Raw genomic sequence first — 13,337 nt, 5'->3', positions numbered from 1 at the left:
GAAACCATATCATTTTTTTTAGTTGGAACCATATCATATTTTTTTTGCTTCAACCATGTATTTTTTTTGCTAGAAGCATATCAATGTTTTTGCTGTGAACATGTCATTTTGCTGGAACCGTTCTAATGTTTTGCTGGAACCATGTAATTTCTTTTGGTGGAATCATGTTTTTGCTAGAAATTGCACAACTAGATAGGGACGAGATGTCAGCGAGGGTGCAATTACAACGAGATGCAGGGAGCGCGTGAGATGGATGCAGCGAGCAACGGGAGGTTGGTTCGGCGTGCCGCCCAGGGTGCAGCGGCAGCGGCGGCGAGTGGGAGGAGCGCGCGCTGCAGACGACCTGAGGGGATATGAATCGAGCGGCTCGGAAGGGGCTAATCCGACGGCTGGGGCGCCACCGGCCGAAACTTTGGGCAGGCACGCCGGGCGCCTAGTGCTGGGCATAATACATCTGTGCGTACACTGAAAAACAAGATTTGCTAGAGCAGAAATCAGTCGCTTCAAAGAAAAAAGATTCAAATCGCGGCTGAATTTTGGTGTCCGTCCAATCAGCGCGGCGATTTGCACGAGCTCACGTGGCGCTGGGCCGCGGGCGTCTCTCCGGAGCAGAGGAGGCGTGAGAGAGATGTGCCGGAGAGGCGGCGAGCCAATGTTTCTGCCGGTGGCTGGTGGCGCGGTGGTCGCCGAACGCCGACCCCGTCCCGTCCGTAGGCTCGAGTGGAGTCGTCGCAGGTTGTCCTGTAAGTTTTCGATCTGTAGCTAGAAACTAGGGTTCCTGATGTCTTTGAGATTCAGTTGGGGGTCGTCTTGGTTCTCGCAATATTTATTTCAATTCGGAGCACTCTTTGCTCCAAAAGAGAATGGATGGAATCCGCCATTCGTGTGAGGGGCCAGCGTCTCCCTCAGTGCTGGGAGTCGCTGGGGCAGAGGAGTCTGCCTTTTCTTTTTATGACATCCAAATGCTCTGCTAATTTTTAGTTCAGGCATAGGCAGACAAAATCTTGCCGATCCCTCTGTGCAAACAGTGGCTTTGATTGCGTGGCGGTTGTGTGGTAAACCAGAAAATGAAGCAAAAAAAGTAAAAAAAGAACTCTGCAAATTGTAGGAACATAGTATAACTTTGTGTGACTGAATGAATGACCAAATACATATTGTGTCCAACAACATACAATACATGGTGAGCTCTGTAAAGGCAGAAAGCCCACCGAATTGACATGCATGAGAACAAACTCATGTATTATTTGAAGCCAAAGTACCAAGAGGAGGAACTTGTTGGAAGCACGTCATCTTCAGGAGACAGAGCCCATAGCTCTAGCAGTACAGCCGGCACCACCTGAGGGATGCAATCCATCATTAGAAACTGATCATACAATGCACTACAGGTTCATTATAGTCCAAACTGAAGCAACTGCTCCGGCAAAGTTTACAAGTGAACTACAAACAAAATTGAACAGAGCAACCTGAATATTCAGTGTGCACTTTACCACACTCCACAAATATATAGAAACACTAATCTACCAGCTGCACCAACACTACAACTATCTACACCACCATTTCTAGATCAACCCCATTCAGAGGCACACTATCACACTATAAAAACACTAATCTACCAGCTTCGGTATCAGTAATCACCTGAATAGTTCTATTTACCTCAAGAATAGTACTCCCTCTGTAAATACATATAAGATGTTTTATAGGTCACTAGGTAGTGCTTTCTAACTTCACATCGGTTCTACTAGGTACACCACTAGGAGAGCAGTAGAAAAACAATTAGACAGATGGAATTTGTTATTACCTGTATGCCATCTTCCATCTGCTGATCCTCTCAAATAGCCACCCCTTCAATCTTCTTTTTAAAACTTTCCATGTTGTTGATTGGACAACATTCTTGTTGTGCATTAGCAAAGGCATCGCTATTCACCGAGAAGGTCGCATTATCAGTAGTAACTGGCGCCACATGGTTTTCTGCAGCCACCACACTCCCCATCTCAGAAGTAACAACTTGTACTACACAATTAAAAATAAGTAAATAATGTCACGTGTGTGCTGAAGAGAGAGTATATGTACAACTCAACACACCTCTAGAATTAACATAAGTAGAAGTTAAGAAAAAAAAAGATGCACATACACACTTAGTGAATTACCAGAATATTCTTGTTGTGCATTAGCAGAAGCCTCATCATTCACCGGCAATGTCATATTAGTAGTAGCAGCTGGTGCCATGGGGATTTCCACAGCAGGCTCATTTTTCAGCTCAGAAGTAGCAATCGGTACTGCACAATAAAAAAAAATGTCATGTGCCTGTGTGAAGAGAGAGTTTACATATAACTCAACACACCCCAAGAATTAACCAAAGTAGCAATTGACCAGAATAAGATGCACATACAAGCTTGCTTACCGGACTCTCCATTCGAAATGGCACCGGGAGGCGTTGTCATTGATGACGTCGTATCAGTAGGCGGTATCTCAGGGCTATCAAAATTCTCTGCAAGCTTACTTCCCACAGGAACCTCTTGGGCCATCATATCAGTAATTGTTGCTGCCGGGATAAATTTCGCAGTAGGCTCATTAACGATTTCTCTCGTGACGAAGAAGAGCTTGGGATGTCTTGGGTGTCTCTTTGCTGCTTCTTTCCAGTCCTGTTTTGTTTGGTTGCTCAGTCCATCATGGAGAACGACCTCCTTAAGACGTGGCAGGCACTGGATCGTCGTCCCACTAAAGCCATTCATGTTCTTACATAGCAGCTGGAGTGATTCGACACGTGGCATAGCTCCCTCTTGGATTTCCAGCTCAGTCATGACTTCTACCATGACGCATAGGCATTGTAGGCTTCTGAGTGCGCCTTGTCCAATGACAGGCTTGTCCAGTTGAGTTGCAATCAGCTTTAGGTACTCCAAGCCACACACTCTGCTCAGGGATTCTAGAAAGTTACCACTGAGCTTATGATCATCAGGGAATGACAGACACAACTTAGTGAGACCACCCAGCATGGTAACAAACAGAGGCAGCTGGCTGCATATTCTGTTCCCTCGTAGTTTGAGTGAGGTAAGGTAGTAGGAGTAATCCTTATCCAGGGAGAAATCCAGAAAGTCTTGGGGCCATTCATCCTTGATGTTCAGCGAGAGTGAACGAGCTTCGTTTGGTTGGGTGCCTCTCTGGATGAACCCCTTGATGGCTTTTGAGAGATGACTTAAGTTGTTGTTGGCAAAGGCATTGGTGCCGGTGGACTCACACCATATTTTCACCTTTGTCAGGTACTCCATATGATCCATGAGCTGTGGCAATTCTTGGCTCTTGTCCACAACAAATCCAGACAGCGTTTCTAATTTGCTGTTCTCTGATAACCAAGTCTTTAGCTTACCCATTCTCCGGTCTCCGACATTGTGTTGGAGCTTGAACTTTCCAAACAGATGAACTAAACATGGCAGCTCCATGACTTGTGTGGGCAGAATCTCTATCTTGGTTTTTCTTATGTCCAATGTCTCCAAAAATTGAAGCTTCTTGACCTCTTTGGGAAGCATAGTAACCATAACAGCGCCCCCGAGGCTTAGGTATCTGAGCAGCAACAGATTGCATATCTCCTTGAGATGCTTGTCATCCAAGTGTTCATTGCACTCTTCTAGATCCAAGACACGCAACAGTTTGTACATGGAAAAGTCCAAGACAGATTTGTGCGCCTTACCGAAGACTGTCAGGGACCGGACAAGACGTAAACTCTTTGGATTCGTTTTGGACCTTTCAACTGTTTTATTGTGCAGTGAAAGCCAACGGATATTACTCCCAGGTAGGGGATCCTTATCATACAATGATGTAACAAAGTCTTCACACATGGACTTGTGCAGGATGAACTCGAGCATCATGCCATGAATCTGGCATTTCTTCACCTCTGCACCGCTGGCATGAATAGGTTGAATGATACTCCGATTGACCAGCTCATCAAAACAGTCAATAGCAACACTGAGGGGACTGCGTCTATTGTCTTCGTTGATGAGTCCTTCAGCTAACAATCTCCTTATCAGAATTCCTCTTCTGATTGGATGGCCACTTGAGTAAATACTCAGATATAGCAAGCAGGTCTTGACATCTTCACTACCAAGGCTAGTATAGCTATGGACGAGCACACGCTTCATTCTTGCTAAGGTATTTTCTGTCTCCAAATGTTTGCCAAGGTATTTGCATAGATTTCCCCACCTTTCTGGATTCCCTCTACTTTGCAAGAACTGGGCAGTGGTAACAAGAGCAAGGGGTAGACCATCACATTTGGTCAGTGCTTGTGAAGTACTAAGCCGCGAGCGATCACCAGGTGCTGGTGCATCTTCCAAGAAAGCTTCTTTGAGGAACAGCTGTCTTGAATGTTCCTTGGCAAGAGTTTTCATCACATAGACATGACCATGGGTGGTGCTGCAGGCATTTGCTATGGACTGAATGGCTGTCGTCACCATAACTATGCTGCTCACTCCCGGAACAACAGGGAAGGCATCTTTTACATCGTGCCAAAATGCGGCTCGTATGTCATCAATCACAATGAAGAACCTGACAAGAGGTAGATTGACAAATCATAAGAACTATTACAAGATATTCGATCTTCAGACAAAGCAAGTAGATTTGTATCACTATAATAGGGATCTGTTTCAACTAGAATGAAAAAAGAATTAAATAAATAGGAATTATCGTCAAAGAGAAAGAACGGAAGGATTGAAATAGGAATTATCGTCGTCATAGATACATACAGTGTTATGCTAAGAAATATGGTATCGATGGTTAGTGTTTGTGCCACAATATTAATAAGATTCATACATTGTTATGCTAAGATCACCTTACACTTAAACAATATGATACACCTTGATATGTTTTACTAGGTTCGGTTGCTTTGTAGAGCACGATTGAGTCCTGTGTAGAGAGGAGACACCCATATATGACTCAACGAAGCACTCAAAGTTTAGCCGATCTAAAATTCATGATATTCGCTTGTTAGTGGGAGCACAGATTGGAAAGTGCGCAAGGAAGTCAGAATTGATATGACAATTTGGTTTATTTACATCTAGGTTATTATGTACTTCATTTTTTTATTATGTTTCTCATTTAACTACATAGAATCCTTATAAGTCTATAAGCAACTAGATCGATGTGGAAGTGTTCTTTATTGAGTGTACATGACTGATGATAATTCATATAGCTGGCATTTGGTAGCAAATCAATGGTATTAGACACTTCTTTTCTACTATGATAAATAATTTCGCAAAGCATTATGAGTTGTAGGGTTTGTTTTCACTTCCTCTGTAAGATAGTATTTGAGCACATGAGAGTAAGGTGGAAATCGTATATGTGCTTCATGTCTAGCTGTTTTAGTTGCCACCTCAGAGAAATTAAATCAATAAAGAGTGTCTGCTTGGTTTTGAAAACAAAGTAACTTCAATTTTATCAACAACATTGCACTTATGTCTTGCTTACCACAAAATAAAAGTAGTCCAAATTGCACTGCCAAACTTCTCTGTTTATCCAAGCTGGATGTACACATGCGTATTTTCTTACTCGTGACTATTAGAAATGTATAATAAACTGCATGGTCCTTTTGATATAAATTAATTAATAAGCTCTGTTGGTGATGAATAATTTAGTTTGTGTGTACAAATATATCGTGCACTAGTACTTATTTATGTAGACATGTGCGGAGTATTTAATTTTTTTAACCCCAAATAAGAGTAATATCACAATTTTTATTGCAAATTAAAATGGTTGGGGTATGTACATAGATTAGATATATAAATATACCTCTTGGTTCCGAGGCACTCCCGGAGGCTTGCGCGGAGCTTCCTGAGATGGCAGGAGCTGCTGCCTGAAATTCCAAGCTGCCGGAGTATTCCCTTGAGAACATCTCTTGCATCTTTGTCCGCAGCACGAACCCAAGCTCGTACGTGGTATTCCCCTTCCTCAACCGTGTCGTCGTAGGCTTGCCGGGCGAGAAGAGTCTTCCCTATTCCACCGAACCCAACAAGGGAGATCACCTTGAGATCCTCGGGTTGTTGTCCCCTTATCATCTCCAGGAGTTCATCCCGCTGAGAGTCGATGCCCACGGCCACGGTGTCCGTCTCCGTATCCTCATCATCATCAGGTACCAAGTTGCAGCTGGATCCGGTGTTGCCGGTGTGGAAGTTTGTTGTGGGCACGGATGATGCATCTGGCTCGTACTTGTTTCGCAGCATGGCTGCCTCGGCTGATTTCTTCTTGAGACGGCGGATGGCCGCAGCAAACTGGTTACGGGCCCTCACCGTCTTCACCCGGTGGAGTTTCCGACGGATCCACGACGTGCCGGACGCGAGCGCCACGCGGTGCGTGAAGCTGTCGACGCAGTCCTCGATCTCGCGCGCCAGCTCACGCACCATCGCGATCCAGCGGCCGTGGACGTCGTCGTCGCCGCCCCTCCTCCTCCCGCCATCTTGTCGGATGACGGCAGAGATCATGAGAAGCTCCTTCTTGATGGACTCGATGTCATGCTCCAGATCCGCGCGCACCCTGCGATTTGCTAGCAGCAGGTCATAGAGCTTAGGCGCGAGCTTGCCGACGGCGGTGCCAACCGCAGCTGCTTCCATCGTCTTCTCCGCACACCAATTTCACTCCATTATACTATATTTCTCTATCCTCTCTCTAGAGAGAGAGAGGCCGGGAACAGATTAGTGGCACTGAACAGATTAGGACCATCGCGAGGATCGGGTCCTCTAGATCCATCGGCGCGCGGCAAGCGCCTTCCCTACCGTAATCCTATCTCTCGCCCGCTGCAGCTCGCGCCTTAGAATTGGGCGGACGCTGACACGGGCACTGGGGACCAACGGTGGCTGGGGACACCCTCCCGAGCTGGTACAGCAGGCGAAGACGGGGGCGGCCTACCTGGAGGAGCGTTGAGCACCTGAAGCTATGCAGAGGACGAGAGTGGCCGATGACGTCGCACGCACTGCGTCGCCGGTGACGGGGGACAGGGGACGGGATGGAACCCGAGCTTTCGCTGCTGCCCCGGCCTAGTCGCAATCGGCACATCGCTATAGAGGGCGATCTCCTCCATGCCATCCAGCTCCGCGTCACGCACTATGACTCCTAGTTGGAGTCGCTGCCAGATCCGTTATCGGACGTGGCACTACTGTTGTCGCTCACTATATATAGATCAGAGGGGGGACTCGAAGAGAGAGAGAGGGAAAGAGATAGAGAGAGAGGGAGAGAGAGATGGAGTGGAGTGGAGTGACTTCAGTCTTGGGTTCGTCTAGACTGGGGTTATATGTGGGGCCAGGGTAGGCCGGTCCGACGTGGCGGACGCGCCCAGAAGCGTCTGGGCCTCCCAATACCAGCCGCATATTTGGTGGGTTTGAGGGGTGCCGGTCAGCCCGAACATTTTTTTGACCGGACACTGACCAAGTAATCCGCTCGATCAGTTTGGGAAACCTGGCTGTAGGTACTCTTACTTGAACCAACACAAACAAGAGAGTTGTGACGAGGATATGACTACCTTGGATACGACAAAAAATATTGCATACATGCATATTTATGAGGTGATTTCTAATGCAGACTATGCAATAATTTATTTATATTATTCAGGACAAAAATACTTGACAGACTTTTGTGTCATGTCTAATTGCAGGTGTATGTGACATTTGTATAATCCACATATGAAGATAAGGGAAAAAGGAAAGTTTAGGTGCTGTTCAAAAAGTCCTCTCACGTCACTTTTGGGCCAAGAGAAGATAGAGTCCAAGTCTCCGACATTCTGGACTCAGATTCGGACTGCACAGACATATCTGACTCAAAACGCCAAGATCTCTTTTATCCCGACTCTGAATTGTGTGATTCTGTTTTTGTTGGAAAGTAGATTTCATGCTCTTTCCAACCCAATTGGATTCACCTTCAAATTCACCCGCAGCGTTGAGATATTAACGAAACAATGTGACGCTGCAGCAGAATCCGAGTCAAACTACAAATCAAAAGGTGTTGCATCACCTCTACTTTGGCCCATGGGCCTTGTATGACCTAGGGTTGGTTTTAGGATGCCTTTGGACTTCCTCCCACCTCTTTGGCTTCTACCCGTTGATCCTATATAAGTAGATCAATCTAGTACCTTTTTCTTTGGATTTTGTTTAGATTAAAAGTTGGCCATAGCTGCAACTTCGCGCACTTCGTTTGTTTTCAATGACCAGACCAAGACGTCACAGAACCCCACTTGATCAATAAAGCTTTCCTCTTTTATTCGCAATATCCATATTGCAATTTCAGTTTCATGATTGTTTTTCGTTTGTTTGCAAGAAATAGATCTTCGTGGTCAGGTTGTTCGTGCTCCGACGTGATCAATAACCCTCGGAGTTGGTTAGAGATTGCTAAGACGCGACGTCCTCGCACGTTCGTAGTCGGATCGTAAAAGTCTACTCCACCAAAAATGATAGCTGCCATCTCATTGAAAGATGGGACATGTTCGCCTCTATCAGGTTGTCAAGCTCCTTGACGGTTACTTGCAAGGATTAAATCTTGTAGAGGAAGATAGATAAATTGCAAAGATAAAATAGGAGAAAAAAATGTTTAATTTGCAAAGACAGCGGCGATGATGACCGACCGAACAATGACGGAGGTGCCGGTGGCCATGCCTAGGAGGTCATCGCCCGGTACATTGCTTAGTTTTTTTAGTTTGTTATCATTAAAACTTTGTTTAATTTCATATGTTTCGGTGTAAATATTTTAAATTTAACCAATAATACAATTCATTCAGTATGATTTTCGTCGGGTAGCGTTGAATTTCATGCTCCTCTAATTAAATCTGTTCAGACACGTTTGGTGTCGTCCTTGTGGTGAAACAGTCGTAAAAGCAAGCGACACAAGCTCATTATTGAGGATGAAATTAAAGATACAGTCCTAAAAGCAAGCGACAGACACAAGCTCATTATTGAGGATGGAAGAGTGAGCAAGGACGGATGTAGGTGCCCCGCTCCAAAACACTGTTTCTGTTTCTTCGGGGGTGAAATCTAGAGGACCGAGAGTCACACTACAATAGATAGCGGTGGATCTGACCGATTGATGGAGCTCCGGCAAGAGTTCAAGGAGGAGGCGGCGACCGTGCCTCTCCTTGAGCAGCAGCTACCACCTGCGCACAAGGCCGTCTTCTCCGATCCAACTCGTCCTACTAGAGGTGAGCCTGCGACAGCTCCTCTCCTCTCTCTCTCTCCCTCCCTTGCGCTAATGACTGCTTACGACGTGGTGTTGCTTACATTCTCCTTGTAGTATGAGATTACTAGTACTACTGTATTTTCTTTCCCGTCTCATCCTCTGAATTTCATTTCACCCTCGGCAACACGATTTAGTCAACCGTTTCTCTGATCTCCAAGCTTTCCTACATCGGTGAGCTCAAGTAATTTTTTTTAATCCTGGGTAGCTAGCTAGCTCTCCCGTACCTGCGCCCGTTTCCCGGACTCAAGCTGCTGCGGCTGATTCTGTATTTTCCTTTTTCTTTTTGGCTGTAAATAACATGCATTATTCCTTAATTAATAGTAGTACTCTGTCTGCGTGTGTTTAGATGTTTCGATCCAAGGCAGAGGAGGCAGGGAGATTGGGGCACCTATCTGTGCTTCCCTGGGAGCCATGAGACCCCTTGCCCGTAAGCTGGACATGCTGCTGTTAGCTCCTCCTAATGGATGCTCCAGCTCCACCAGGGTCAAGGACGGAATGCGCCTCCTCAAAGATGATGTTCACAAGATGAGCTCCTACCTTGATAAACTGTCAGAGGTGGAGGACCCTCCCCCGGCGGCAAATTGCTGGATGAATGAGGCGCGTGACCTGTCTTACGACATGGAGGATTACATGGACAGCTTAATATTTGATAGGCCTGAAGATGCCTCCATTGTCCCCAACAACATCAAGACAACCAGATCCCGCTTCAAATTCTTCGGTCATGCCAAGACTCCCAAGACTAAGACTAAGGTTGATGTCATTGTGGAAACACTGTATGAGTTGAGGAAGTATGTCCAAGAGGCAATTGAACGGCACCACGTGTACAATCTCCATTCTTGCAGCACCTTGAGGCGTAGGTTTGTGTCCCTTGGTCCTATGCTTCCAGCTCCAATGCAGTACCAAGACATAGTAATTGATGGGCGGATGAACGGATTCATCAACTCACTGGCTAATGATGGCGATCAGCAGCTCAAGGTGCTATCTGTTCTCGGACATGCATGTCTCGGTAAAACTACGCTTGCCAGAGTGCTGGACAAAAGACTTGGGAAGCAATACCATTGTCGTGCTTTCATTCGGGTGTCCAAGAAGCCTGATACGAAGAGAATTTTCCGTGACATGCTAGCACAACTCCAGCATCAGCACTCCCCGCAAGACTGTAAGGAGGCTGACCTCATTGACAATATCAAGAAATATCTACAAGATAAAAGGTATAGTACTGTTATTCTTCAAACAGATTAACCTAATACTCTGCTCTTCCATAAATAAATCCTAATATGACGCCTCTACTTTGGCATGCAGGTATCTAATTATTATTGACGATTTATGGGCAACATCAGTATGGGATATTATTAATCATGCTTTCCCAAAGGGCAGTCAAGGCAGCAGAATAGTAACAATTACACAGATCGAAGACATTGCATTAACATGTTGCTCTTACCAGTCAGAACATGTTTTTCAGATGGAACCTCTGGATGATGATCACTCAAGAAAGCTGTTCTTTAACACACTCTTTAGCTCTGAAAATGATTGCCCTGAAGAACTGAAAGAAGTTTCAAACAAAATCGTTGAAATATGCGATGGTTTGCCGCTAGCCACAATTAGCATAGCTAGTCTTTTAGCAAGCCAGCCTGTCATATCTACTGATATATTGACGTATATCCATCAGTCATTAAGCTCATGTTTCTCAGCAAATTCTATTTCAGAAAGAACGAGACAAGTATTGAGTCTGAGCTACAATAACCTTCCTCATTATTTGAAGACATGCCTACTCTATCTTAGCATGTATCAAGAGGGCCACACATTCTGCAAGGATGATTTGCTCAAGCAATGGGTGGCTGAAGGTTTAATCGATACAACAGAAGGGCAAGACATCAAGGAAGTTGCAGAAAGCTATCTTGGTCAACTTATTGGTAGAAGATTTATCCAGCCGATATGTATCAACTACAACAATGAGGTGTTGTCTTGTGAAGTCCATGACGTGGTATATGATCTTATTGCAAACAAGTCTGCAGAAGAGAATTTCATTGTGGCAATAGACTACAGTTGTCGAAAGAATGTGGCACTTTATCAAAAGGTCCGTCGACTGTCTCTCCAACTCGGTGGTGTAAAATATGCTAAGATACCATCAAACATCAGTAAGGCACAAGTACGGTCACTTGGATTTTTTGGATTATTGGGGTGTATGCCTTGCATTGGAGAGTTCAAGCTTCTTCGTGTTCTAAACCTTCAACTCTCCGGTCATCGTCATGGCGACCAAGACCCGGCCATAGAACTCACTAGGATATCAGAGTTGTTCCATCTGAGATATCTGAAGATTATATGTGATGTCTGCATAAAACTACCAAACCGTTTGAAAGGGCTGCAATGTTTGGAAACACTGGATGTTATGGATACAAGGGGCCTTTATGTTCCATGGGATGTTACATATCTCCCACACTTGTGGCACCTCAGTCTTCCCGTTGACACAAATCTTCTGGATTGGTCCATCAATCTCGGGAGCCTTGGCATGCCGAACCACCTTCAGGATCTTTATATTTCTACACCGCCTTCTTCCGACCATCTGGAGGGAAGTATGGAAGATGCGGAGCGAATCCTGGAAGCTCTGTCTTCTTTGATCGGAGGACATAGCAACCTTAAAACTATGGTAGTGGCTCACAAATCCTCGGTTAGGTATGGCCGCGCTTCGAAAGCAATCATTTACTGGAATAACATGGCACCTCTCCCCCATCTCCGGAGATTTGAATGCTCGCCACACAACGGCATCATATTTCACAGAATCCCAAGGTGGATGGAACAACTTGGCAACCTATGCATTCTAAAGATTGCAGTGAGTGAACTGCTGATATATGGTGTTGGTATCCTTGGAGGTTTGCCCGCCCTCACTGCTCTGTCGTTGTATGTCGAGACATCACCCGATGACAAGATCATCTTTGGCAAGGCGGGGTTCTTAGTTCTAAAATACTTCAAGTTGAGGTTCACAAGTGGTATAGCTTGGCTAAAATTTGAGGCACATGCAATGTGTAATCTTTTGAAGCTCAAGCTAATTTTCAACGCCATCCCGCAAATGGAGCAATATGAAAATGGTATTATCAGCATCGAGCATATGCCAAGCCTTAGAAAAATCTCTGTAAAATTTTGGGGTGGAGCTGCTGGTCAAGAATATGGCTTGGTCAATAATCATCAATGCAATCCTAGAATCAACGAGCAATCATCGGTTTATAGTTCCAATGGTGATGAAAGTAGAAAACAGAAACAACAACCATATGAGATTCTGGAGGAAGAACGTGATGAATACGATAAGAAAGTGAAGAGTCCAGCTGATCAAAGGTACTACTCCCTCTGTCCCATAATATAAGAACGTTTTTAACACGACACTAGTGTCAGAAACATTCTTATATTTTGGGACGGAGGGAGTACGTTACTACCAATGTTCCTTTTGAAAACAAGGAAATATGCTCTCCTTTACTTTGACTTGGATTCTTTGATTAACCTGATTTAATTCTTACGTTGTGACCAAGCTAAGTGGTTGTTGTAATCAGGAATTCAGGTTTAATGGAGTCCTCTTTGCGACCGCATGTTCCAGGTATATTTTTTGTATCAACTGTTTTCTTTTACATCTTCCAGCTTTTTTTAGAGAAAAGACATATGCCCGACTTCATAAATAAAGCCACCAAGCACGGTTCGAAAGGGATCACCACACAGTATGGAACGGCACTGCCACAACAGGGCCACGAACTAAAGTAATGATACATGGCACAGGGCCAAATAAAGCACGCAGACCCACAACCTACTAGCAGAAAACTAAGCAGCCAGCGCAGACAATGGAGGAGAACCACAGAGCAGCCTTAGGTGGGGGTAGCACGCTCCAACGCGATGAGCGAAGACGCACAACCATCGCCTCGCGATCTTCCACCTTTATAGTCAATAATTTCCACTGCTGAAGAAAAGAGATCGCACGAAGAAAACCAGCTAAAAAAGAAAGGGCAGTGATCTGCGCCGGCGCACCGGCCCAACGGTTGGGCCGGTCGAGCCCCAACCGTCAGATCTGATGCCCTCGCCGTCAGATCCCTTCGTCCCCCACCTTCTTCTTCAACCTCCCACACGGGAAAAGGGACAGGCCCGCCTCGTGCACGTCG

The 13,337-nt window shown here is 45.3% G+C and overlaps 2 protein-coding genes across 2 annotated transcripts; one reads left to right on the top strand and one right to left on the bottom strand.

Moving 5' to 3' along the window:
• Positions 1–1,264: 1,264 nt before the first annotated feature.
• LOC147956730 (disease resistance protein RGA4-like) lies at positions 1,265–6,810 on the bottom strand. The gene is made up of 5 exons (XM_087532827.1): positions 5,776–6,810; positions 2,390–4,536; positions 2,148–2,276; positions 1,799–2,010; positions 1,265–1,336 (listed from the first exon to the last, which is right to left on the bottom strand). Exons 1-4 carry the CDS (start codon positions 6,591–6,593, stop codon positions 1,829–1,831), a joined length of 3,276 nt encoding a protein of 1,091 aa, XP_087388953.1. The 5' UTR covers positions 6,594–6,810; the 3' UTR covers positions 1,265–1,336; positions 1,799–1,828.
• A 2,093-nt stretch (positions 6,811–8,903) lies between these two features.
• LOC147956729 (disease resistance protein RGA5-like) lies at positions 8,904–12,835 on the top strand. Its single transcript, XM_087531445.1, has 4 exons — positions 8,904–9,163; positions 9,548–10,409; positions 10,501–12,528; positions 12,826–12,835. The coding sequence occupies exons 1-4, from the start codon at positions 9,052–9,054 to the stop codon at positions 12,833–12,835; spliced, it is 3,012 nt and encodes a 1,003-aa protein (XP_087387571.1). The 5' UTR covers positions 8,904–9,051.
• The last annotated feature ends 502 nt before the right edge of the window (positions 12,836–13,337 follow it).

The sequence above is a fragment of the Triticum urartu genome, chromosome 7A (genome assembly GCF_056163025.1).
Source record: "Triticum urartu cultivar PI428250 chromosome 7A, HENAU_Tu73, whole genome shotgun sequence".
NCBI lineage: Eukaryota > Viridiplantae > Streptophyta > Magnoliopsida > Poales > Poaceae > Triticum > Triticum urartu.
The sequence above is the reverse complement of the archived record's forward strand: the minus strand, read 5'-3'. Positions and strand labels throughout refer to the sequence as shown.